Here is a 27,732-nt window from a genome sequence, read left to right as displayed (position 1 = left end):
CCAAATACAGGACCATTCTAGAAGAAAACCTGATGAAGTCTGCAAAAGACCTGAGACTGGGACGGAGATTTGTCTTCCAACAAGACAATGATCCAAAACATAAAGCAAAATCTACAATGGAATGGTTCAAAAATAAACATATCCAGGTGTTAGAATGGCCAAGTCAAAGTCCAGACCTGAATCCAATCGAGAATCTGTGGAAAGAACTGAAAACTGCTGTCCACAAATGCTCTCCATCCAACCTCACTGAGCTCGAGCTGTTTTGCAAGGAGGAATGGGAAAAAAATTCAGTCTCTCGATGTGCAAAACTGATAGAGACATACCCCAAGCGACTTACAGCTGTAATCGCAGCAAAAGGTGGCGCTACAAAGTATTAACTTAAGGGGGCTGAATAATTTTGCACGCCCAATTTTTCAGTTTTTGATTTGTTAAAAAAGTTTGAAACATCCAATAAATGTCGTTCCACCTCATGATTGTGTCCCACTTGTTGCTGATTCTTCACAAAAAAATACAGTTTTATATCTTTATGTTTGAAGCCTGAAATGTGGCAAAAGGTCGCAAAGTTCAAGGGGGCCAAATACTTTCGCACGGCACTGTATATTTGAATGTTTTTTATGATTGATGTTACCAGTAGTAAATCAATTGTTTGTTAAAATGAAAGTGACGAGCAGTCAACAGTTAAACATGAAAACCAGTTCACAAATCAGTTTGGAGGAAAAGCGTGTAAAAATGTCTCAACTTCTTCCCACATTTTCACATAGAAAATGTTAACAAAAAACAATACAATTATGTTTTATTTGCTCCATTTCGTCTGAGACAACATTAAACTTGTGTGTGGATCCCCAGGGTATGCAGGTACCACATGTTGAGACACTGGACTCTCTCCTATGTGAGTTCTCTGATGTGACTTCATACTGGAGCGCTGGGTGAAGCATTTCCCACACTGTGTGCACTCATAGGGCTTCTCCCCGCTGTGGACCACAGCATGTCTGATCAGGTTGCACTGCTTGGTGAAACTCCTGCCACACTGTTCGCAGGTGTACGGTTTCTCTCCGGTGTGACTCCGGAGGTGTACTTTGAGCTGGCTGAAACGCTGGAAGCTCTTCCCACAGAAGGTGCAGCTGAAACGCCTCTCAGTGGTGCCGCCCGACCTCCACTGAGTCCTCATTCTCTTCACCATGTTAAAACTACTGCGACTCAGGCTGTATCCAGAGAAGGTGGAGGTGGTGGCCATGTTTGACCCTGTCATGCACTCACTCATTCTCACTGTTGCTTCTGAAGCCCTGTGCTGATGCTGACTTGGCTGTAGAGCTAAACTATTTCCATCATTATTTGAATTCAGCATCTCACTGCTCTGTCCTTCTGGCATCTGTTGTCTAGTCTCATCAGCCAATGTCCTGACATGTTTTTTCATGTGTGCTGCTGCACTGAGCATGTCAGCATGTGGTTTCCCTATAGAAGAGGGAAGCAATGGCCATACATCATCTGTCATAGTAGGAACAGATGGCAGCACACTTTGAGATGGGAAAATTGATATATTCTGAGAGTACTCCTCTGTGGCATGAAAGGAGAAATCTGGGTGGCCATCAGTGTGTCTGCCTGGATCCACAGAGGTCCACAGCTGCCCATCAGTCTCATCCATGACAAACTGGTCAAGTCCTGCCAGGGCCGTGGTCTGACCCAGCTCCTCCTTTTTCTCATCCTTCACCATCACTAGCTCTAGTGAGTCCTCGTCCTCGGCTGGCCGGTGCTGCTCTGTGCTAAACACCTCAGACGTGAGCCGGGATGTGCCTGGTTCCTCTGGACCATCAGAATTGGGGTAATGTTCCACTGACTCTTCAGGAGATATGTTGGGTTGTGTGATGAAGTCCTCATCAAAGTGCCGTTGCTCAAAGGATGGTGGTTTCCCAGACTTGGAACCAGACTCTACAAGATTTGGGACAAACATAAAATAAACATTACAGAAGACCTGTAGCCCTTTCCACTCAGCCCCTATATGGGTTGAAAATGGCAGATTTTGTCATTGATAAGCAACTAAATTGGAATGCAGTGGCTGTAAAGTAACATGCTATACACGACGTCAGAGTTCAGATTCTCCACTTCACAGCGAGGTACGGTTTTTGACCAGGGTTTGGAAACAAAATGATTTTCCAATCTTTTCGTTCCGAACGGAACCATTCTTTTTTTCGTTCCGTTTCACTATTGCAACCTGCAAAATAAAAGTTCTGAACCGGTTCAAACTCCCAAAAAGTACCGGTTTATATCGTTCTTTTCTAAAACATCTGAAATCTACATCTTTTACATTAGCTCAACATTAAATTATTTTACCAATCAGAGCAGCTAGAGTCACTTGCCATGGAGTGGGCAAACTATTGTTTACATCTGCAATGGACAGACAAGTGTAGGGCATGAGATGCGACTGAAATTATGCAGGTAGGAAGAGCGCGAGAGCCCAATTTTTCAGTTTTTGATTTGTTAAAAAAGTTTGAAATATCCAATAAATGTCGTTCTACTTCATGATTGTGTCCCACTTGTTGTTGATTCTTCACAAAAAAATACAGTTTTATATCTTTATGTTTGAAGCCTGAAATGTGGCAAAAGGTCGCAAAGTTCAAGGGGGCCGAATACTTTCGCAAGGCACTGTATATGTGCAATACCAAAACAAGTGAGCTAATGAAAAATACGCAGAGCTGGGACGGTCAAGGGGTCTGAATACTTTCCGAAGGCACTGTGTGCATGTCAAAAGTTTGGACACACCTACTCTTTTAAGGGTTTATTTCTTTTTTACTATATTCTACATTGTAGAATATTTTATATTTGAGATTCTTTAAAGTAGCCAATCTTTGCCTTGATGACAGCTTTGCACACTCTTGGCATTCTCTCAACCAGCTTCACGAGGTAGTCACCAGGAATGCATTTCAATTAACAGGTGTTCCTTGTTAAAAGTTAATTTGTGGAATATATTTTTCTTAATGTGTTTGAGCCAATCAGTTGTGTTGTGACAAGGTGGAGGTGGTATACAGAAGATAGCCATATTTGGTAAAAGAACAAGTCCATATTATGACAAGAACGGCTCAAATAAGCAAAGCGATATGACAGTCCATCATTACTTTAAGACATGAAGGTCAGTCAATGCGGAGAATTAAGAACTGAAAGTTTCTTCAAGTGCAGAAACCATCAAGTGCCGTGATGAAACTAAGGCTCTCATGAGGACTGCCACAAGAAAGGAAGACCCAGAGTTACCTCTGCTGCAGAGGATAAGTTCATTTATTACCAGCCTCAGAAATTGGCAATTAACTGCACCTCAGATTGCAGCCCAAATAAATGCTTCACAGAGTTCAAGTAACATACACATCACCTGTTCAGAGGAGACTGCATGAATAAGGACTTCATGGTCACATTCATGGTCACATTGCTGCAAAGAAAGCACTACTAAAGGACACCAAGAGACTTGCTTGAGCCAAGAAACACTAGCAATGGACATTAGACCGGTGGAAATCTGTCCTTTGGTCTGACGAGTCCAAAATGTCGATTTTTGGTTCCAAACACCGTGTCTTTGTGAGACGCAGAGTAGGTGAACGGATCATCTCTGCATGTGTGGTTACCACCATGAAGCATAGAGGAGGAGGTGTGATGGTGCTTTTCTGGTGACACTGTCAGCAATCTATTTAGAATTCAAGGAGCACTTAACCAGCATGGCTACCACATCAATCTGCAGCGAGATGCCATCCCATTTGGTTTGCCCTTAGCGGGACTATCATTTGTTTTTTAACAGGACAAATCACAAATGACCCAAATCACACCTGTAAGGGCTATTTGACCAAGAAGAAGAGGAATGGAGTGCTGCGTCAGATGACCTGGCCTCCACAATCACCTGACCTCAACCCAATTGAGATGGTTTGGGATGAGTTGGACAGCAGAGTGAAGGAAAAGCGGCCAACAAGTGCTCAGCATTTGTGGGAATTCCTTCAAGACTGTTGGAAAAGCATTCCAGGTGACTACATCATGAAGGTGGTTGAGAGAATGCCAAGAGTGTGCAAAGCTGTCATCAAGGCAAAGAGTTGCTACTTTGAAGAATCGGAAATATAAAATATATTTTGATTTGTTTAACACTTTTCTGGTTACTATAGAATTCCATGTGTTATTTCATAGTTTTGATGTCTTCACTATGATTCTACAATGAAGAAAATAGTAAAAAGTAAATGAGCCAGTTTGTTGTATTGTGAAGAACATTAGCCATGGAACATGCACTCATGACTCCATTCTATGCACACCAAAATTACAATCTGTTTGTCTGAAGTGCCTTTTGAAAGCCTAACATTAAGAACGTATTTTATAACTTAGCTAGACATTTTGGCAATAGAATAAGCTTTCAAATGATGTCACCTGACCCAGATTGCGATTTCTAAACAAAACTACAAGTGTGCGTGCTTCAGTTCCTTGATGGCAAAGCCAGGAAACCTCAAAAAAGCACCTTATAGTTGAAGGCTCTTTCCTTGAGTCATTAAAGTGCATTGAAATTACTTAGGAACTATGCACAGTTTGGAGAGGTGTGGTCACTTAAGACCTCTCACTCAAACCCTTGTAATTATTTTGTCTTATCTTGTACCTTTTGTTACTGAATGTATCCTGAGTATTTTCAGATTTTGTTATTGACAAATGCTGTGAAAAGTACAGTAAATGTAAAATGTCAGAGTAATCTTCGGATTCAGTCTTGAGTCAGGTGAACTGTTGTGTCCTCAAATTTGGTCTGATCATTTCCCCATGATCTCCAAAGTGTTCTCTTTCAATTGCTACCATGGTCATGCATGCTTTTTAAAAAAGTTATTCTGTTCGAAACATTTACATTTGGCCCTATCCATATAGGCCATTTTCCATAAAGGCTGAGTGCAAGGGGTTAATTAACAGTTGCAAAACATGACTGTTTTAGAACCGACTATGTGTGTACATAAAACACTCAACACCAATGTAGCAATTTGGAATGTGCATACAACCACAGTCCATAGACAGACAGAGCAGTACCCCTTATGGTCGCACCCACCCTCTCCAGTGATCCTGAGCTCTTCCTGAAGGTCAGTCTTCCACACATCCTCTGCTGTCTCTTCATCTTTGATCAGTATGGGTTCAGTCTCTGCTCTCTGCTCCACATCTGTAGGCTGTAACATGGAACTGAGATTATTACTCTGGACACACCATATCTAACACTTTTCATACTCATGAAATCACCCAAAAGCGGTAAATTCTCCTGATATTCCAATAACCATAGTTCCTGTGCCCAAGAACGCCAAGGTAACCTGTCTAAATGACTATCGTCCTGTAGCACTCACATCTGTAGCCATGAAATGCTTTGAAAGGCTGGTCATGGGTCACATCAACACCATCTAAAGACACCCTGGACCGACTCCAATTAGCATACCGCCCCAACAGATCCCTAGATGATGCAATCTCTATTGTACTCCACACTGCGTTTTCCCACTTGGACAAAAGGAAACATATGCGAGAATGCTGTTCAATTAACTACAGCTCAGCGTTCAACATCATAGTGCACTCCAAGCTAATCAGTAAGCTAAGGACCCTGGGACTGAACACCTCGTATCCCTTTTTCCCTTTGCAACTGGATCCTGGACTTCCTGACAGACGCCCCAAGTGGTGAAGGTAGGCAACACCACATCCGCCACGCTGACCCTCAACAATGGGGCCCCTCAGGGGTGCGAGCTTAGTCCCCTCCTGTACTCTGTTCACCCATAATTGCATGGCTGTGCGCAACGCCAATATTAAGTTTTCCCGACGACACAATGGTGGTAGGCCTGATCACTATGACGAGAACCTATAGGGACGAGATCAGAAACCTGGCAGTGTGGTGCCAGGATAACAATCTATCCCTCAAGGTCAGCAAGACAAAGGAGCTGATTGTGGACTACAGGAAATGGAGGGCTGAGCACTCCCCTACTCAGATCGATGGGGCTAAAGTGGAGCAGATCAAGAGCTTCAAGTTCAAGCCCACATCACTAAGGATCTATCATGATCCAAACACACCAACAGTTGTGAAGATGGCACGACAACGCCTCTTCCCCATCAAATCCTAAAAAAACATTGAGAGCATCTTGACTGGCTGCTTCACCACTTGGTATAGAAACGGCTTGGCAACGGGCTACAGAGGGTAGTGCATACGGCCCAGTAAATCACTGGGGCCGAGCTTCCTGCCATCCAGGACCTCTATACCAGGCGGTGTCAGAGGAAGGCCCTAAAAATGGTCTAAGACTCCAGCCACCCTAGTCATAGACTGTTCTCTCTGCTACCACACGGCAAGCGGTACCGGAGCACCAAGTCTAGGTCCAAGAGGCTTCAGATTAAACCCCCAAGCCATAAGACTCCTGAACATCTAGTCAAATGGCTACCCAGACTATTTGCATGAACAGGAGGGCTTCTTAAAGAAAAACTAACAGGTCTGTGAGAGCCGGAATTCTTACTGGTTGGTAGGTGATCAAATACTTATGTCATGCAATGAAATGCAAATTAATTACTTAAAAATCATACGTGATTTTCTGGATTTTTGTTTTAGATTCCATCTCTCACAGTTGAAGTGTACCTATGATACAAATTACAGACCTCTACATGCTTTGTAAGTAGGAAACACTGCCGATTTTGCAGGTTATCAAATACTTGTTCTCCCCACTGTAGGCGCTAACCTTTTGCGACAGCATGCTTTTTCCTTTTGGACACAACATAGAAGAATATTCAGAGTTATGAAAACTGGTTGTTTTGCAAATGTTGAACTTATAATACAGCTACTAATACTTGGAAAGCTAAATCAAAGTCCAGATATACAGATTTGACAATATTCTTGCAGAAAAATGGAATATGAATGCAAATGTCTCATTCATGATTTGGCCAAATGTACCTGGGGACTTGACACTAAAAGTCTTGTTGTTCACTCATTCTTCAAGTTATCCTTACTGCTGCTCTTTAATTACTTGTTACTCTTATCTGTATTTTTTTTAAAACTGCACAGTTGGTTAGGGGCTCCTAAGTAAGCCTTTCACTCTAAGGTCAACTACACCTGTTGTATTTGGCGCATGTGACTAATAACATTTGATTTATTGTTACTATGTTTTTACATTGTTACTGTTTGTGTATCTATTACATGTATAAAAAAAAGTATTATTTCTATATTTTCTTTCTTCTGTGTTAGTCCACGCCTATTTACAAAGCATGACGAATAAAATGTGATTTGAACATAACTGATCCGAGAAGCCAGGTCTAATTGTGAAAGGTGATGTATCACACCTGGGGTTGAGAGTCCTCTTCAACAGCAATCTCTTCGTCGCTCCACTGTGAGCTAATCCTCTGCTTGTTCAAAACAATCTTGACTGGATATGAAGATCTCTCTGATGCCATGGGGTAAAAAAAAAACTTAAATTCTGTCATATTAGGGCTAGTTACACATTTGGGTTTTGCATATGCAATCAATTTACATGAATAACACATTACCTTTTCTCCTGACTCTTGTCTTCTTCAGCTCGCCCTCCATTATTTGACACTTCCTTTTCAGTACATCAATATCTCGCTGGCTTTGGGTCACTTCCAAACGTATAACTGCACAGCTATCATCAACCCGTTTGTTTATTTCTGCTACAGCTGCTTTAGCTAATACCTCCATAATGGATACCAACTGCGCCTGAAAATTGCAGCTGGCCATCTTGTCAGTTTTGTATTCTCTGTGTGAAGTAAAAAGTCTACAATATCCCAACTAATGTGCAAGAAACAATCCGTAGATATTGATAAATGGCAACAATTTTCAAGTGGGAGATGCGTGCGCAACTGCAGTCGCACTTCCGTTCAACTCGTGACGCAATTATTTATTACCGTAGAGACAGAATGCAACAGCCCTTCAAGATTGGTAAAAATAGTATGTAGTCGTCATGTAGCAATATCTATTGGCAAAAAAAACGTTTTTTTAACGTATTCTGGCTCACATGGTTATGAATGCATAAAAGGCATGAAGCAACTTTAGTAAAACGTAAATGAAACCATTCTTAAAAACTCATGGTTTATATATGATCAAATGTTGTCATTAATATTGTCATCTCCATTCTCATCAACACAACCTAATAAACCATTCTGAAAATGTGGTATAGTATTTATTGAAGGATATATCACTTGCTTGACATAAACTAGTTTCATGTAAACTTAAAAAAAAATGTCATGTCATTTCATTATAAATATATGTCCAGTATATGTCTAGTAACTTGCATACTAGGCTACATGCATTATACCGGATTTACACAGAGGTTCTTCGCTTAGGGTTTTTAAGGCACATACATAGACCAGTGGAGGCTGGTGGGAGGAGCTATAGGAGGACGGCTCATTGTAATGGCTGGAATGCAATACATGGAACTGAGTCAAACATGTGGTTTCCATATGTTTGATACCATTCCATTTATTAATCTAGCCATTACAATGAGCCAGTCCTCCTATATCCACTGACAAGGCTACATAAGTAGAGGTCTTATATATAAAGTGTATCCATATCAGATAGTGTGCAGAAGATATTGAGTAGTATTGACTGAGCTACATGAGAGAATATACATGAACATACAGTAGTACTAATATACTGTATCTGTGGGAGAGTACGTTAATTATGATTGCATGGATGTGTATACAATGACTGTGTAAATTGAGCCGGTTATTCTTACCAGGAGAGGAAGTAGAGCTGGCTCAGTTCATCGCCACACACCAGTTCACTGGAGCAGTGCGGGTTGACCTTCAAGACTAGAACAGGACCCACACACGCAAACACACCCACCTGTAGAGAGATCGAGAGATAGCGTGTAAGCATAAATACATACACAAACAGTGCATTGCGGTGACTACTCATCCATTATTGATCAAATCATTTAAATGTGTGGAAACTGAAGAGTTAGAATTGCATGCAGCCGTTTCTTGGTGTTTGTCCCACATTTTGACAGTTCTGTCATGGGACACTGAGATGACCGTGCTGGTTGGTGAGTCGCAGGACACTGATCCTGTCACTGTGTGCCTAGAGAATATCCATCAAAACCATCACCGTTGGAAAAAAGACACCCGTTTCAAAAGGGAGACATCTTACAGGTTTCCTGCTGCTCTAGGAGTTGACATTTGGTGGCTGGTCGAACCACATTTTCCCCTTGGAATCTCCCACACCGCTAACTCTAGAGACAGGACACAGAATAACAGTCCAGTTAATCAATTATTCATATAACAACTTGTTATGTGAGTGTCATTGTACTGCAGTGCAGCTACTGTGCCTCTCTCCACAGTCACTGCAGTTATCCAGCCACCTCTTCCACCACTAGACGGGTCCATTTCTAGCTTAATGTCACCACATTTTTTAAATGTAACCTTTATTTAACTAGGCAAGTCAGTTAAGAACAAATTCTTATTTACATTGACGGCCTACCCAGGCCAAACCCAGAAGACGCTGGGCCAATTGAGCGCCGCCCTATGGGACTCCAAATCACAGCCGGATGTAATACAGCCTGGATTCAAACCAAGGTCTGTAGGGACACCTCTTGCATTAAGATGCAGTGCCTTAGATCACTGCGCCACTTGGGAGCCCTGTAACATGATATACTAAAGAAGGCAGATAGGATCATATTATCATCCACCAATATAACTTCTATCAAAACAATAATCCAAACAGCAGCAGTGAGATCATTGAAAATGATGAATGTGTCGGTGATGGTGGTAAACTCACCAAGATGCCAAGCACAACCTGTCCTTTCTTCTCATCTACCAACCAAGTTCTTTTTTCATCGTTGGCCACATTCCAAGAATTCACATGTCATCCTTCCAACTGTAATTTAATCAGTTATGTACATTTTAAGTCAGTATTTATCAGTCTGGATAACCACAATGTGTGTGTGTGTGTCTTTACTTGATCATTGTGCTTGATCATGTGCTTTACTTGATAATTTCTCTATCAGAATCAGGGTCAATGAGGACACTGATGATATTTCCATCCTCACAGGTTCCCAGCAGGATAGGGCAGCAGTACAGGTGCATCACTGGGGAAGGCACTGAGTATGTGGACACCAACAGACTAGGGGCAAAAGGATGACAGTTTACCAGCAGGCATTGCAGGAGTACTAGAACACATTATGACTAAAATGTCATCTACTGTACGGCGCATTCGGAAAGTCTTCAGACCCTTCGACTTTTGCCACATTTTGTTACGTTAGGTAGCCTAGTGGTTAGAGCGTTGGGCCAGTAGCCGAAAGGTTTCTGGAGCGAATCCCAGAGCTGACAGGGTACAAACTGACTTGCCTGGTAAAAAATAAAATACAGCTTTATTGAATAAATAGTTTTTTTCCTCTTCAATTTAAAAAAACAGAAAAATGACATTTACATAAGTATTCAGACCCTTTACTCAGTATATTGTTGAAGCAATTACAGCCTCAAGTCGTCTTAGGTAGGACACTACAAGCTTGACACACCTGTATTTGGGGAGTTTCTCCCATTCTTTTCTGCAGATCCTTTCAAGCTCTGTCAGGTTGGATGGGGAGCGTCGCTGCACAGGTATTTTCAGGTCTCTGTTTGATAGTGTTCAAGTCCGAATGATGGCTGTCCTTCTGTCCTTCTGGAAGGTTCTCTCATCTCCACACAGGAACTCTGAAGCTCTGTCAGAGTGACCATTGTGTTCTTGGTAACCTCCCTGACCAAGGCCCTTCTCCCCCGATTGCTCAGTTTGGCTGGACAGCCAGCTCTTGGAAGAGTCTTGGTGGTTCCAAATGTCGTCCATTTAATAATGATGGAGGCCACTGTGTTCTTGGGGACCTTCAATGTGGCAGGCATTTTTTGGTGCTCTTCCCCAGATCTGTGTCTCAACACAATCTTGTCTCAGAGCTCTACGGACAATTCCTTCGACCTCATGTCTTGTTTTTTTCTCTGACATATACTGTCAACTGTAGGACTTTATATAGACAGGTGCGTGCCAATCCAAATCATGTCCAATCAATTGAATTAACCACAGGTGGACTCCAATCAAGTTGTATAAACATGTCAAGGATGATCAATGGAAACAGGATACACCTGAGCTCAATTTCGAGTCTCATAGCAAAAGGTCTGAATACTTATGTGTTTTTTATTTTGAATACATTTGCCCACCTTTCTAAAAACCTGTTTTCGTTTCTTCATTATGGGGTATTGATGAGGATTTTTTATTTTTTATGTTTAGAATAAGGCTGTAACGTAACAAAATGTAGAACATGTAAAGGGGTCTGAGTACACTGTATATACTACTGAACATTTCCACATTTTCAACCAGCAAATGTAATAAATGTCTTACAAATGCCAAATTGTGCCAATATCAAGAGCTGACCTTGCAGCATTGTGCTAAAGATTCCACTCCAACCTCCTGCGGACCACAGATAACTAACCATCAGGCATGGAGCAGATCACTTTTACACTACTGTCAGACACCTGAGAGACAAGCAAATCACAGATAAACCAACTTTGTTTTATTCATCACAATGTGGCTCAGTTGGTGGATCATGGTGCTTGCAATGCTCAGGGTTGTGGGTTTGATTCCAATGGGGGACCAGTATGAAAATGTATGCTCTGACTACTGTAAGTTGCTCTGGATAAGCGAGTCTGCTAAATTACTAAAATGTGATAAACACACCAACAAAACAAGGTCCTGAATGGACATTACTGTATGGAGATACCTTTTTGTGGCCAACTAAAGTGTTGTGTTTCCATATATCCACTCTGCCAGATAGCAGCAGATTGCCACTCAGAGCAGCACAGAGCAGTAACAGTGCCCCTCTGGTTGGAAGGACTCTCTTGAGGAAATGGTAAAGATGGGAAATTAATAAAAAAGAAGCAAAAAACATCAAGCATGGAAATTGGACGATTAATTTAGGTTGATAAATGTGTTACCCATTGCCATAGCAATGCTCCAAGACTTCAGCGACCGATCTTCAGACACAGTGAGGAATGCCTGGACTCCTTCATGCTTTGACACTGCTCCAATCAAATCTTAAATCATAAATCAAATTGCATTCAGCTCACCTGGAAGGGGTGCCACAGCTTCACAGTGCCATCAGATGCCGTAGCACCTACCATGTGCTCCTGCTTCGTCTCCTTGGTCTTGTCTGAATATAAAATATATAGAAACGATATACAACATCACAAAATGGTATGCGCATATCATTGTATTTTTGAAAAGGGAATTCAGATTATTAGTAAAGATCCACTACCGGAGCACAGAGCAGTGGTGTGTGTGTGTTTTGTGAGCTAAAATCCTGCTGATTTCCATCCCCGAATCCCATTTCTTACACATGCAGCTCCCGCTCCACACAATCTGCTATCAAACTCCCCCTGCAGACCCCTGAAGACAACATAAACATCAGAAATTACTGTCATACTGTATATAACATGAAGAGATCACAAAGTCACCCTGAAGGCAGATGTTTCCCCCCCAATTACAATTTCACACTATCCATCTGGTTAGTACCGTTAGAGCTCATACTGCCCCCCGCTGTTAGACTAATCAATCAGCGGACTGCACTCAGGGAGGATCTCCCCAGCATCTCACACGGACAATTCTGAAGGACCAAAACAAAGATCTTGCAGTCACTGGATCAGCTCACCTGAGAGACTGAAGCACAGTCAGACAGTACGTTCCTCTGGTTTAATTTCATAAAGTCTTACTGGTTGAAATTGGAATTATCATCAGATAAAAACAGGTAACAAAAGGACAGTCATAGAAACAAAGAAAATACAGCCTACAGACACACTCACCACACTGTTTGGGCCTCAGACATAGCCAGTTATCCAGTATCCATGACAGTGTGGCAGATGTAGATACACACACACACACACCTGAGAAGGTTTGGAGCCAAAACAATGGTGAGGTTCCAGGCATGCTTGTTGATGTTTGAGGAATAAGAAGCCATCTTGACAAGGTGAGCATCAGGAATTCTTGAGTTCTGAGAAACCAGGCAGAGGGAGAAGGGGCTGAAAGAGAGAGAACTGGGTTTAATTCTGTAGAGTTAGTTTGAAAACAGTTGAAACTATTGGAGAAAAACTACAAATGGCTAAATGTACAGTTCCCCTAGTTGCAAAGATATGGTTCCAGCCATGTACAATGCCTTCAGAAAGTATTCACACCACTTGACGTTTTCGGCATTTTGTTGTATTACAGCCTGAATTTAAAATTGATTCAATTGAGATTTTTTTTCTCACTGGCCTAGTCACAATACCACATAATGTCAAAGTGGAATTGTGTTTATATAAATATGTCCAAATTAATAACAAATGAAAACCTGAAATGTATTGATTCAATAAGTCACATAATAAGTTGCATGGACTCACTGTGTGCATTTGTGCTTAACATGATTTTTTAAATGACTAACTCCTCTCTGTACCCCACACAGAATAGTTTTTTTTGCAGTGAATTTCCAACACCGATTCAACCACAAAGAGCAGGGAGCTTTTCCAATGTATCACAAAGGGCACATATCATATTGGTAGACTACAAAGATACATGCGTCCTTCCTAACTCAGTTGCCAGAAAGGAAGGAAACCCCTCAGGGATTTCACCATGAGGCCAATGGTGACTTTAAAAAAAGTTACAGAGTTTAATGGCTGTGTAGGGGAAAACTGAGGATGGATCAACATTGTAGTTACGCCACAATACTAACCTAATACACAGTGAAAAGGAGGAAACATGTACATTATTAAAGTATTCCAAAACATGCATCCTTTTTGCAACAAGGCACTAAAGTAATACCTCAAAAAATGTGGCAAAGCAATTAAATTTTGTCTTGAATACAAAGTGTTATGTTTGGGGCAAATCCAATACAACACTTTACTGAGTACCACTCTCCATATTTTCAAGCATAGTGGTGGCTGCATCATGTTATGAGTATGCTTGTAATCATTAAGAGCTGGGGAGTTTTTCCAGGAGCTAAGCACAGGCAAAATCCTAGAACAAAACCTGGTTGTCTGCTTTCCACCAGACACTGGGAGATTAATTCACTTTTCAGCAGGACAATAACCTAACGCACAAGGCCAAATCTACACTGGAGTTGCTTACCAAGAAGACGCTGAATGTTCATGAATGGACGAGTTACAGTTGGAACTCTATGGAAAGACTTGGAAAGGGTTGTCTAGCAATGATCAACAACCAATTTGACCAAAAGAGTTTGAAGAATTTTGAAACAAATAATGAGCAAATATTGTACAATCCAAAGCTCTTAGACATTTACCCAGAAAGACTCACAGCTGTATGTCACGAATTCCGCCGAAGTCGGCTCCTCTCCTTGTTCGGGCGGCGTTCTGCGATCGACGTCACAGGTCTTCTAGCCATTGCCGCTCCACTTGTCATTGTTCCATTTGTTTTGTCTTGTTTCCCCGCACACCTGGTTTACATTCCCTAATCACACTACATATTTCCTCTGTTTCCCCCATGTCTTTGTTTTGTTAAATGTTTCATGTTTCATGTTACGCGCCAGGCTGGTTTTTCCCCGGGTACCGCCATTTGGCTGGAGGTTTTGACGCAGTTGCGTCCGTCTGTTGTTACTTCTGCCTATCAAAGTGTACGCATGATCACAACTCTCCGCTCTTCTGCACCTGACTTCTTACCAGTAGCGCACAACCTGACAGTCATTTCTGCCACAGGTGATTCTAACATGTTTTGAGTCAGGGGTGTGAATACTCATGCAAATGAGATATTTCTGTATTTCATTTGCAAAACATTCTAAAAACACATTTTCACTTCGTCATCATGGGTTATTCTGTGTAGATCGATTTTTATTTTATCTAATCCATTTTGAATTCAGGCTGTAGCACGAAATGTGGAATAAATCCAGGGGTATAAATGGTGTCACCATAGTCTCGCACTGGCAGGAAAGTTGATTTAATAATCTGCTTTCTGCTGTTCAGGGTGAGGCAGGATCTATTTCTAAAGAAGCCCATTTTTACTCTCAACTCCATGACTAACTCATCAACATGCTTTTAAAAGATAACTTTTCATCCATCCAAATGCCCAGATATTTATAAGCGGGGACGTGATCAATGTGGGCACAATATGCATAAATCATCAGATCAATTTTTAAGTGATTTAGAAAACATGATGTACTTGGTTTTACCTGCATTAAGTACCAATTTCCATGCTCCTCAATGAATTCACTGCTGCTTCGCAGCACCTGAGGAACTGAGAGGCAGACAAGATGATAATACTATGGAACTGACAGGGATGAACAACAGGATGCTAATATTTAACTTATTCAGATACAACATATTCTATTGTTTTTGTTTCAAAAACCTTTCACTTGGGAATAAATCCAATTTGAAAAAGTGGGGAAAAGATTGTGTTGGGAGAGAGTTGAGGTATGGACTAGACTGATGGGGGTCGGCGTGCAGGCGGCTCGGGCTGGCTGGGCGGACTGGCTGACATTTGATATAGAGTATGCCTTAATAAAGACAATCAAAAGTCTTTGTACTTGAGTTAAAGGTGCACCACAATATTGATTATTGAATTAGCTTTGATCTAGTTCCACCTTATCAATCACTTAAACACATTTAACAATGATCTCTTACCTAGCTTGATGACTGGGGGCATGCTTCCATTTTGTTGTTCTAAATAGAGACGGCCACTTATAAAACCAAAGTTGCGCCCCCTGAGAATGGTGTATGGCAGCCGACGACCTTGCAAAGTTCCACTTCATTCAGCAAAAAACAAGAAACTGCGGTTAAGGAATGAAAACGCTAGATACTTTAAAATTGGAAAAACATTGCCTGTCTGATTAATCCGGGTTCCTGCTGTTTCACGCTGATGGGAGGACTAGAGTATGGGGGGAAAAAACACTTGGGTACATGCATCCATCATGCTGCGTTTCAACATTGCAGGCTGGTGGTGTGAGGTGTGTTTTCATGGCACACATTAGGCCCATTGATAAAAGTGGAGCAACGTTCGAATGCCACAGGATACCTGAAAATCATTGCCAATCAGGTGTATCCCTTCAAGGCAGCAGTGTATCCATCTGCGAATGCATTTTTCAGCAGGATAATGCCCCATGCCACAAGGCTAGAATTGTCCAGGAATGGTTCCACAAACATGACAGTGAATTCAGCTTACTGCAGTAGCCTGCCCAGTCACCAGATCTCAATCCAATTGAGCATCTGTGGGAGGAGATGGAACAAGCTACTTGGAGAATAGATCCACTACCATCCAACTTGACACAACTGTGGGAAGCATTGGAGTCAACATGGGCAAGCATCCTTGCGGAATGCTTTTAACACCTTGTAGTGTCCATGCCCCAGAAAACTGAGGCTGTTTGGGGAAAAAGGCAGTGCAACTCAATATTAGGAAGGTGTTCTTAATGTTTTGTACAATCATTGTATTTTCTGTAGGAATTGGTCAATGGTAACGTGATCATGAGCATTTCATATACAATTAAAATGTGCTGTTAATATTCTACACTTATTTTCTTCAATTGCAATTTGTGGTTTATTGATTCACTCCGTAAAGTGCTTCGCTTTACTGTGCTATACTGAGCTGTGTTTTGAGACATTCTGCAGGGTCATTCTGTCTTGTGTTGTGTTTGTGGCCCTCTGTAAATACATTTTTAAAAACGGACAAATCATCTTCTCAATATGCATACACCAACACAACACTTAATGTGATCACTTCAAATCAAACTGTGCAGTGCTCACAAACTACAGCAATCATTACGCTCTTCACTTCCCCCTATCTTTTTTTCACAAAATAAACAGGCCACACCCTTCACCCCCAACACTCCCAGTCTCCCTCTGTGCCATGGTCTGGGGACACTTCAAATTCAATCACACCTAGTCTTCCTATGTTGATGGACACCCTGCCACCCCAAACCCTGGCTCTGGCTGTTCTCTGTGATCGATAGATGCCCTCTCCTCCCTGCCTCTCCTGGCCATTGTGGCCCTCTCACTGCAGCGGAATTCAATTTAACTGTACATTGTGACTGCAGGCCTGTCGTAGAACATGAAACCTCTGCGCCTGACCCCACCTCTCCATCCCCCTGACCACTACTATCCCACCCCTACCTAACACGCTGTCACTATTATTCCTCTTGAGTTTCGGGTTTACTTAGAGATATAAACAAGAATAAGAAAAAGTAAGAAAGAGTCACGATTGTTCCAACCTTCACTCTGCACCGGCATAACCAAGCATCAGCAAATGATGACGCAAGAAATCACTAAACTTCCCGTGTTGGCGTCCTGAGTCTCTCCTTTTCTCTCTCTGTATATCTCCACTGTTATCTCTGCCTCTGTTGACTGGCAAATCAATGAACCAGTAAATCTTTCAAACTACATATTTATTTTTCTTATCGATTTAGCCATCTACGGAATATAATAATGATCTGTGATTCAGATGACCAGTTTTATACAGTGCCAGTGTCAGTTTAGACAAAGTACAGTAAAAGTGTCATTTTCAGATGTCAAATGTAAAGTTGTATGAACATACATGTAAGATGTAAGCTAATACACTGAAACACATATTTGATTGCCTAGTTGAGTTCAAATAACGTAACAGTTAAAGGCTGCAGAGTAACTTCAAAATAAGTTATTAACCTGATTTGATATGATACTGTCCTTTGTGGCAAGAAGTGACATCCCAAATAGACAAGCACTAACTAGACAACACATACTAAATGGTTCCTATATACACAGTGTATAAAACATTAAGAATACCTGCTCTTTCCATTACATCGACTGACCCGGTGAAAGCTTATGATACATTATTAATGTCACTTGTTTAACCCACTTCAGTCAGTGTAAATGTGGGGGTTGGGTGCAACAACATTTTTAGGAAGGGGGGTACAACTCAATTCTATGAAGGTGTTATTCACTTTTTCTAAAAGTGCAGATAGGTTTTCATTATATAATTTTTTTACCAGTTGTAAATATATAGGCTGGTGGAATTTGTGAGGAGCCGTCAACAGTCAAACATGAAAGACATTTCACAAATCAGAAAAGTATGTCAAAATGTCTCAAAATACCTTTTGTACCACATTTTCACAGACAGTGGTACAGAAAAACTATGCAATTATGTTTATTTGTTCCATCTGGTCTGAGACAACATTAAACTTGTGTGTGGATCCCCAGGGTATGGGGGTACCACATGTTGAGACACTGGACTCTCTCCTATGTGAGTTCTCTGATGTGACTTCATACTGGAGCGCTGGGTGAAGCATTTCCCACACTGTGTGCACTCGTAGGGCTTCTCCCCGCTGTGGACCACAGCATGTCTGATCAGGTTGTACTGCTTGGTGAAATTCCTGCCACACTGTTCGCAGGTGTACGGTTTCTCTCCTGTGGTGCCGCCCGACCTCCACTGAGTCCTCATTCTCTTCACCATGTTAAAACTACTGTGACTCAGGCTGTATCCAGAGAAGGTGGAGGTGGTGGCCATGTTTGACCCTGTCATGCACTCACTCATTCTCACTGTTGCTTCTGAAGCCCTGTGCTGATGCTGCCTTGGCTGTAGAGCTAAACTAGTTCCGTCATTATTAGAGTTCAGCATCTCACTGCTCTGTCCTTCTGGCATCTGTTGTCTAGTCTCATCAACCAATGTCCTGACATGTTTTTTCATGTGTGCTGCTGCACTGAACATGTTAGCATGTGGTTTCCCTCTAGAAGAGTGAACCGATGGCCCTACACCATCTGTCATAGTAGGAAGGGATGGCAGCCCACTGTGAGATGGAAAAATTGATATATTCTGAGAGTACTCCTCTGTGGAATGAAAGGAGAAATCTGGGTGGCCATCAGTGTGTCTGCCTGGATCCACAGAGGTCCACAGCTGCCCATCAGTCTCATCCATGACAAACTGGTCAGGTCCTGCCAGGGCCGTGGTCTGATCCAGCTCCTCCTCTTTCTCATCCTTCACCATCACCAGCTCTTGCGAGTCCTCATCCTCGTCTGGGCGGTGCTGCTCTGTGCTGAACAACTTTGATTTCTCTACAGACGTACACCGTGGTGTGCCTGGTTCCTCTGGACCATCAGAATTGGGGTAATGTTCCACTGACTCTTCAGGAGATATGTTGGGTTGTGTGATGAAGTCCTCATCAAAGTGCCGTTGCTCAAAGGATGGTGGTTTCCCAGACTTGGAACCAGACTCTAAAGATTTGGGATAAACATAAAAGAAACATTACAAACAATCCTTAACAGTGGCAAAACATGACTGATTTCAAATTGACTGTGTGTACGCGCACTCTCTATGCCAACCCAGAACAAAAAACACCAACTAGCAATTTGCAACGTGCATACCACTACACCCACACAGTCTTCCATAGACAGACAGAGAAGTATCACTTATGGTCGCACCCACCCTCTCCAGTGATCCTGAGCTCTTCCTGAGGGTCAGTCGTCCACACATCCTCTGCCGTCTCCTCATCTTTGATCAGTATTGGTTCAGTCTCTGCTCTCTGCTCCACATCTGTAGGCTGTAACAGGGGACTGTGATTATTACTCTGGACTAGAGGTCGACCGATTATGATTTTTTTCAACGCCGATACCAATTATTGGAGGACCAAAAAAAGCCGATACTGATAATGACAATTACAACAATACTGAATGAACACTTATTTGAACTTAATATAATTCATCAATAAAATCAATTTCGCCTCAAATAAATAATGAATCATGTTCAATTTGGTTTAAATAATGCAAAAACAAAGTGTTGGAGATTAAAGTAAAAGTGCAATATGTGCCATGTAATAAAGCTAACGTTTAAGTTCCTTGCTCAGAACATGAGAACATATGAAAGCTGGTGGTTCCTTTTAACATGAGTCTTCAATATTCCCAGGTAAGAAGTTTTAGGTTGTAGTTATTATAGGAATTATAGGACTATTTCTCTCTATACCATTTATATTTAATTAACCTTTGACTATTGGATGTTCTTATAGGCACTTTAGTATTGCCAGTGTAACAGTATAGCTTCCGTCCCTCTACTCGCTCCTCCCTGGGCTCGAACCAGGAACACAACGACAACAGCCACCCTCGAAGCAGCGTTACCCATGCAGAGCAAGGGGAACAACCACTCCAAGTTTCAGAGCGAGAGACGTTTGAAACGCTATTAGTGCGCACCCCGCTAACTAGCTAGCCATTTCACATCAGTTACACGAGCCTAATCTCGGGAGTTGATAGGCTTAAAGTCATAAACAGCGCAATGCTTGATGCACAACAAAGATCTGCCGGTTAAAACGCACGAAAGTGCTGTTTGAATGAATGCTTACGAGCCTGCTGCTGCCTACCACCGCTCAGTCAGACTGCTCTATCTAATCATAGACTTAGTTATAACATAATAACACACAGAAATACGAGCTTTAGGTCATTAATATGGTCAAATCCGGAAACTATAATCTCGAAAACAAGATGTTTATTCTTTCAATGAAATACGGAACCGTTCCGTATTTTATCTAAGGGGTGGCATCCATTAGTCTAAATATTCCTGTTACATTGCACAACCTTCAATGTTATGTCATAATTACGTAAAATTCTGGCTAGCATCTTACCTTGGCTTCTTACTGCATTCGCGTAACAGGCAGTCTCCTCGTGGAGTGCAATGAGAGGCAGGTGGTTAGAGCGTTGGACTAGTTAACTGTAAGGTTGCAAGATTGACTCCCCCGAGCTGACAAGGTGAAAATCTGTCGTTCTGCCCCTGAACGAGGCAGTTAACCCACCGTTCCAAGGCAGTCATTGAAAATAAGAATGTGTTCTTAACTGACTTTCCTAGTTAAATAAAGATTAGATAAAGGTGTAAAAAAAAAAAGGTTTTAAATTTGTTTTAAATCGGCCAAATCGGTGTCCAAAAATACAGATTTCCAATTGTTATGAAAACCTGAAATCGGCCCTAATTAATCGACTCTGGACACACCATATCTAACCCTTTTCATATTGCAGTGACCTTGGTTTGTAAGTAGGCTCTTTTCCTGTCCAGAAAGTGAGCTGGATAGCTACCTGTTATTCTTATCCGATTGATTTGCCATGGGCTACAGCCAGAAAGTAGCTTGTATAATTTTTGGCTCAATAAACCATTCAATTTGAGAACAGTTGTGAACATTCTCTCATTTATAATCTATCAAGGTCATTACATTGGTGTAAATTACACCATGGCATTCGGGGGTCTCTATTGAGTGTAAAAAATAAAAAAAAGATTATGGGAGTAATAATATTTTCTTTATGGCACTAATAATAACGACATCATTTATACTGTAAATATGGGCCTCCTGAGTGGTGCAGCAGTCTAAGACACTGCATTGCAGTGCTTGAGGCATCACTACAGACCCGGGTTTGATCGTAGGCTGTGTCACAGCCGACCGGGAGAACCATGAGGCGGAGCACAATTGGCCCAGCTTCATCTGGGGAAGGTTAGCAACTCCTTGTGGCAGGCCGGGCGGGCGCCTGCAAGCTGACTTCGGTCGCCAGTTGGACGGTGTTTCCTCCGACACATTGGCGCGGCTGGCTTCTGAGTTAAGCGAGCAGTGTGTCAAGAAGCAGTGCAGCATGGCGGGGTCGTGTTTCGGAGGACGCATGGCTCTCGACCTTCGCCTCTCCCGAGTCTGTAGGGGAGTTGCAACGATGGGACAAGACTAACTACCAATTGGATATCCCGAAAAAGAGATTTAAAAATAAATATTAATTACCTTTGAATGTGGCATGAACATAACCAGTCATTCTATTTCTCACCTGATTGTCATACAAATCACTTAAAAAAGTAGTCTACCTGTGCATGTTCATCCACTCCAAAATAATTCCAGCAACTAAACATCATGTATACTTGCGCCATTTGATGATAGGAAATAGATGTGTTACAAAACACCAAAACGTGTGCCTAATGTCTTATATTGAATGTAGGCTACTGTACCTGTTCTGCGTGTGTTCATGTGCGTAAAATTGCCTTGGCTGGGAGGGTAGGCTACTGGCAGTGGTGCAGGCCTAGTGGAGGGTAGATGCAAGTAAAGGCGTGTACCCACCTTTTTCAGAAAAATACTTTGAAAGTATAGGGAGCATTATTAAAACCTTTACCACGACCGACAATCAGCGTTTTACCCACCAATTATTTTGCCACTACCGGTAGGCTTATTTGAAGTTCATGGTAATACACATTGTAGCCGTGTGTATTAGAGTAAAGGACTTCACGCTGCTTGCTTAGATAACGTTACCACTTTCTCACGAACGATTCAGCCCATACCTGGCGCGAACTCGGGACCGATCTCTGCCTCACAAACACACGTCTGTCCTCCCTCAAACGTCTTAGACGATCACGCCACCTCAAAAGCTAGCTAATGAGGCGACGGAAGCCAGACACTTCAGGCTGAGGAATAGGCTTCACGCATGTGCTACATGAGCGTGATCAACACATTTTTCCCGTGACAGATTCAGCCTAATTTCAGCTGTGTCATGACTTTTCAGGCTACAAAAAAAGTTACATTTGTCAGCAGGACGCATCAATTAATGTAGGCCTAATCAATGGCAATCAAGTAATGAGTTGAATCAAAACATGTTTTACACCCTAGTTCATGAGTTGTCCATAATTTATGCTTGGAGTCTTCACAGATCTTGTGACATAAAACACTACTTCCTTACATTAATGACAGTGTTATTTGTCATTATTAAGCATTTAGGCTAACAATTGAAATAGAATATTGAACTTAAACCCTGTACCTATCATGGATCTTGGAGATCTGGGAAAATGCACTGTAAGTGTAACTATGCCAATTTAACATTTCATTATGTTTCACCATGAAAAACAGTTCCCAATGGGGACACAAATCCAAAATAATGTAGGCCTATGCCATTGGAAAATGTAACGCTTCTAACCCAACGTTAACCTCTTCTAACCAAAAGAGTCACCTTATAGGCCTACTGTCATTAACGTATAGATTACTTTTTGGATGGATTGGATGTACATTGGGGTGTAGCTGTAGGCCAGTTGTCTAGTGCTATAGTCGACCATCATCAGCTGATCCAGGAAAGAAAACAAATATTGATAGAAAATGAAGCTATATAAATGGTCTACTACTTCGGGCCACGGATGGCACAGAGAACACCCACGCACACCTGAAAAACAAAACAATGCGCGCTCTAAATAGCTGACTATCAAAAGCAAACCATGACAAATCAACAGATAAATCTAAAGCATTGGAATAAAGGCTATCTATCAAGGACACATGGCAAGCAAATGGCGAAAATGAGTAAGTACAAAGGAAAATCTACATTAAAGGAGCTCATATTTACCACTGTGAAACATATTTACCACTACATTTTAAACAAATGGGAGAATGGTTAAATTAGCATTATTTAGAGACCCTCACAAAGTTTGACTTCTGTTGCATTTATGGGAGCCAACATCTTATTCAGGGGAGCTGAGCACTCCCTGGCTCCCCCCTAATTCGCACCTTGGTAGTTACCCTGGTTTATAAAAGCGGATCTCATACTTTTGATGGAGCATACTTCTGTGGCAGTCGATTGGTACGCAGGGATTCTGGCCAGAAGGTGGAAGGTTTGAGCTATACTCCCTGCCTGTTTCATTGCAATACTAATGAATCACACAAACACTTTAAATATTCCAATAACAGAATTGATCCAAGAGGTCATCAGGTCTTTGTAATTGTAAAAGGTGATATATCACACCTGGGGTTGAGAGTCCTCTTCAACAGCCATCTCTTCGTCTCTCCACTGTGAGCTATTCCTCTGCTTGTTCAAAACAATCTTGACTGGATATGAAGATTTCTCAGATGCCATGGGGTAAAAAGCTGGAAAATAATAGTATTCAGTCAAATATTAGGGCTATTCACACATTTGGGCTTTGAATATGCAATCCATTTATCATGAATAACACATCTACTACCTTTTCTCCTGACTCGTCCTCGCGTCTTCTTCAACTCGCCCTCCATCATTTGACACTTCCTTTTCAGTCCATCAATATCTCGCTGGCTTTGGGTCACTTCCAAACGTATAACTGCACAGCTATCATCAACCCGTTTGTTTATTTCTGCTACAGCTGCTTTAGCTAATACCTCCATAATGGATACCAACTGCGCCTGAAAATTGCAGTTTGCCATCTCGTCCAGCCCAAATTACAGATTTGAATTCTCTGTGTGAAGTAAAACGTGCAATAAACAATCCGTAGATTATGATAAATGGCAACGTTTCAAGTGAGAGATGCGTGCGCAATTGCAATCCTACTTCCGTTCAACTCGTGACGTGGGTATCTATTACCGTAAATATGAGAACGCAACAGCCCTACAACATTTGGTAGAATTAGCACCTTCCAGGCAAATACCAGTGTCTGTTTTCCAGGATCTATTGTAGTCTGCCTGTAGTGTAGCCATATCTATTGACAAAAAAACTGTGCGTCGCCCCGTGACTCACATCTGCCAAAATTGTTTCAACCCCTATTACTTGCCTGTTCAACCGTACCGCTATGCAATCTGGTTTCAGAGCTCAACATCATAACCGCCATTGATAAGAGACATTACTGTGCAGCCGTATTCATCGATCTGGCCAAGGCTTTCGACTCTGTCAATCACCACATTCTTATTGTCAGACTCGACAGCATTGGTTTCTCAAATGATTGCCTCGTCTGGTTTACCAACTACTTCTCTTTTTTTATTTTTTATTTTAATTTTAATTTTACCCCTTTTTTCTCCCCAATTTCGTGGTATCCAATCCTCCAGACAAGCTTCAATGCCATACAACTCTCCTTCCGTGGCCTCCAACTGCTCTTAAACGCAGGGGAAACTAAATGCATGCTATTCAACCGATCACTGCCCGCACCTGCTCGCCTGTCCAGCATCACTACTCTGGACGGCTCTGACTTAGAATATGTGGACAACTACACATACCTAGGTGTCTGGTTAGACTGTAAACTCTCCTTCCAGACTCACATTAAGCATCTCCAATCCAAAATTAAATCTAGAATTGGCTTCCTATATCGCAACAAAGCATCCTTCACTCAAGCTGCCAAACATACCCTCGTAAAACTGACCATCCTACCGATCCTCGACTTCGGTGATGTCATCTATAAAATAGCCTCCAACACTCTACTCAACAAACTGGATGCAGTCTATCACAGTGCCATCCGTTTTGTCACCAAAGCCTCATACACTACCCACCATTGCGACCTGTACGCTCTCATTGGTTGGCCCTTGCTTCATACGCGTCGCAAAACCCACTGGCTACAGGTTATCTACAAGTCTCTGCTAGGTAAAGCCCCGCCCTATCTCAGCTCACTGGTCACCATAGCAGCACCCACTCGTAGCACGCGCTCCAGCAGGTATATGTCACTGGTCACCCCCAAAGCCAATTCCTCCTTTGGTCGTCTTTCCTTCCAGTTCTCTGCTGCCAATGACTGGAACGAACTGCAAAAATCTCTGAAGCTCATATCTCCCTCACTAGCTTTAAGCACCAGCTTTCAGAGCAGCTCACAGATCACTGCACCTGTACAGTGCCTTGCGAAAGTATTCGGCCCCCTTGAACTTTGCGACCTTTTGCCACATTTCAGGCTTCAAACATAAAGCTATAAAACTGTATTTTTTTGTGAAGAATCAACAACAAGTGGGACACAATCATGAAGTGGAACGACATTTATTGGATATTTCAAACCTTTTTAACAAATCAAAAACTGAAAAATTGGGCGTGCAAAATTATTCAGCCCCTTTACTTTCAGTGCAGCAAACTCTCTCCAGAAGTTCAGTGAGGATCTCTGAATGATCCAATGTTGACCTAAATGACTAATGATGATAAATACAATCCACCTGTGTGTAATCAAGTCTCCGTATAAATGCACCTGCCCTGTGATAGTCTCAGAGGTCCGTTAAAAGCGCAGAGAGCATCATGAAGAACAAGGAACACACCAGGCAGGTCCGAGATACTGTTGTGAAGAAGTTTAAAGCCGGATTTGGATACAAAAAGATTTCCCAAGCTTTAAACATCCCAAGGAGCACTGTGCAAGCGATAATATTGAAATGGAAGGAGTATCAGACCACTGCAAATCTACCAAGACCTGGCCGTCCCTCTAAACTTTCAGCTCATACAAGGAGAAGACTGATCAGAGATGCAGCCAAGAGGCCCATGATCACTCTGGATGAACTGCAGAGATCTACTGCTGAGGTGGGAGACTCTGTCCATAGGACAACAATCAGTCGTATATTGCACAAATCTGGCCTTTATGGAAGAGTGGCAAGAAGAAAGCCATTTCTTAAAGATATTCATAAAAAGTGTTGTTTAAAGTTTGCCACAAGCCACCTGGGAGACACACCAAACATATGGAAGAAGGTGCTCTGGTCAGATTAAACCAAAATTGAACTTTTTGGCAACAATGCAAAACGTTATGTTTGGCGTAAAAGCAACACAGCTGAACACACCATCCCCACTGTCAAACATGGTGGTGGCAGCATCATGGTTTGGGCCTGCTTTTCTTCAGCAGGGACAGGGAAGATGGTTAAAATTGATGGGAAGATGGATGGAGCCATATACAGGACCATTCTGGAAGAAAACCTGATGGAGTCTGCAAAAGACCTGAGACTGGGACGGAGATTTGTATTCCAACAAGACAATGATCCAAAACATAAAGCAAAATATACAACGGAATGGTTCAAAAATAAACATATCCAGGTGTTAGAATGGCCAAGTCAAAGTCCAGACCTGAATCCAATCGAATCTGTGGAAAGAACTGAAAACTGCTGTTCACAAATGCTCTCCATCCAACCTCACTGAGCTCGAGCTGTTTTGCAAGGAGGAATGGGAAAAAAAATTCAGTCTCTCGATGTGCAAAACTGATAGAGACATACCCCAAGCGACTTACAGCTGTAATCGCAGCAAAAGGTGGCGCTACAAAGTATTAACTTAAGGGGGCTGAATAATTTTGCACGCCCAATTTTTCAGTTTTTGATTTGTTAAAAAAGTTTGAAATATCCAATAAATGTCGTTCCACTTCATGATTGTGTCCAACTTGTTGTTGATTCTTCACAAAAAAATACAGTTTTATATCTTTATGTTTGAAGCCTGAAATGTGGCAAAAGGTTGCAAAGTTCAAGGGGGCCGAATACTTTCGCAAGGCACTGTACATAGCCCATCTATCTACCTACCTCATCCCCATACAGTATTTATTTATTTATCTTGCTCCTTTGCACCCCAGTAACTCTACTTGCACAATCATCTTCTGCACATCTACCATTCCAGTGTTTAATTGCTATATTGTAATTACTTTGCCACAATGGCCTATTTATTGCCTTAACTCCCTTATCTTACCTCATTTGCACTCACTGTATATAGACTTTTTGTTTTCTTTTGTTCTACTGTAAAATTGAAAATGTTTAGTTTATTCCATGTGTAACTCTGTGTTGTTGTATGTGTCGAATTGTTATGCTTTATCTTGGTCAGGTCGCAGTTGCAAATGAGAACTTGTTCTCAACTAGCCTACCTGGTTAAATAAAGGTGAAATAAATCAAATAAAATAAAAACTCCAGACGAGCTTCAATGCCCTACAACTTCTCCTTCCGTGGCCTCCAACAGCTCTTAAATGCAAGTAAAACTAAATGCATGCTCTTCAACCGATCGCTGCCCGCACCTGCCCGCCCATCCAGCATCACTATTCTGGACGATTCTGACTAAGAATATATGGATAACTACAAATACCTAGGTGTCTGGTTAGACTGCAAACTCTCCTTCCAGACTCACATTAAGTATCTCCAATCCAAAATG

General features: G+C 41.9%; 2 protein-coding genes across 3 annotated transcripts; both read right to left on the bottom strand.

Annotated features, from left to right (window-relative positions):
* Nucleotides 1-482: 482 nt before the first annotated feature.
* On the bottom strand, nucleotides 483-24,151 carry LOC110508512 (zinc finger protein 436). 2 transcript variants are annotated; one of them, XM_036966315.1, is made up of 5 exons: nucleotides 24,069-24,151; nucleotides 7,492-7,678; nucleotides 7,288-7,388; nucleotides 5,042-5,156; nucleotides 543-1,926 (listed from the first exon to the last, which is right to left on the bottom strand). In XM_036966315.1, the coding sequence occupies exons 1-5, from the start codon at nucleotides 24,087-24,089 to the stop codon at nucleotides 794-796; spliced, it is 1,557 nt and encodes a 518-aa protein (XP_036822210.1). In that variant the 5' UTR covers nucleotides 24,090-24,151; the 3' UTR covers nucleotides 543-793. The 2 variants fall into 2 exon arrangements, with proteins under 2 accessions (XP_021444752.2, XP_036822210.1); XM_021589077.2 differs by lacking the exon at nucleotides 24,069-24,151 and having other exon boundaries at nucleotides 483-1,926; nucleotides 7,492-7,820.
* On the bottom strand, nucleotides 17,325-24,187 carry LOC110508514 (zinc finger protein 782). The gene is made up of 4 exons (XM_021589079.2): nucleotides 23,876-24,187; nucleotides 23,659-23,780; nucleotides 19,352-19,466; nucleotides 17,325-19,140 (listed from the first exon to the last, which is right to left on the bottom strand). Exons 1-4 carry the CDS (start codon nucleotides 24,087-24,089, stop codon nucleotides 18,077-18,079), a joined length of 1,515 nt encoding a protein of 504 aa, XP_021444754.1. The 5' UTR covers nucleotides 24,090-24,187; the 3' UTR covers nucleotides 17,325-18,076.
* Nucleotides 24,188-27,732: the final 3,545 nt, after the last annotated feature.

The sequence above is a fragment of the Oncorhynchus mykiss genome, chromosome 28 (genome assembly GCF_013265735.2).
Source record: "Oncorhynchus mykiss isolate Arlee chromosome 28, USDA_OmykA_1.1, whole genome shotgun sequence".
Taxonomy (NCBI): Eukaryota; Metazoa; Chordata; class Actinopteri; order Salmoniformes; family Salmonidae; genus Oncorhynchus; species Oncorhynchus mykiss.
Note: the sequence above shows the minus strand (reverse complement) of the source record. Positions and strands in the feature narration are given on the sequence as shown.

Excerpts from the sequence above, each read along its gene's own strand:
- LOC110508512 (XM_036966315.1), bottom strand. The coding sequence starts at position 24,089 with ATGGCAAACTGCAATTTTCAG. Across the intron at positions 7,679-24,068 it reads TGGCAAACTGCAATTTTCAG|GCGCAGTTGGTATCCATTAT; the intron begins GCGCAGTTGGTA and ends TGCAATTTTCAG. Across the intron at positions 7,389-7,491 it reads GACAAGAGTCAGGAGAAAAG|AGAGATCTTCATATCCAGTC; the intron begins GTAATGTGTTAT and ends CCATGGCATCAG.
- LOC110508514 (XM_021589079.2), bottom strand. The coding sequence starts at position 24,089 with ATGGCAAACTGCAATTTTCAGGCGCAGTTGGTATCCATTATGGAGGTA. Across the intron at positions 23,781-23,875 it reads AGGACGAGTCAGGAGAAAAG|CTTTTTACCCCATGGCATCT; the intron begins GTAGTAGATGTG and ends ATTATTTTCCAG. Across the intron at positions 19,141-19,351 it reads GCTCAGGATCACTGGAGAGG|AGTCTGGTTCCAAGTCTGGG; the intron begins GTGGGTGCGACC and ends CCAAATCTTTAG.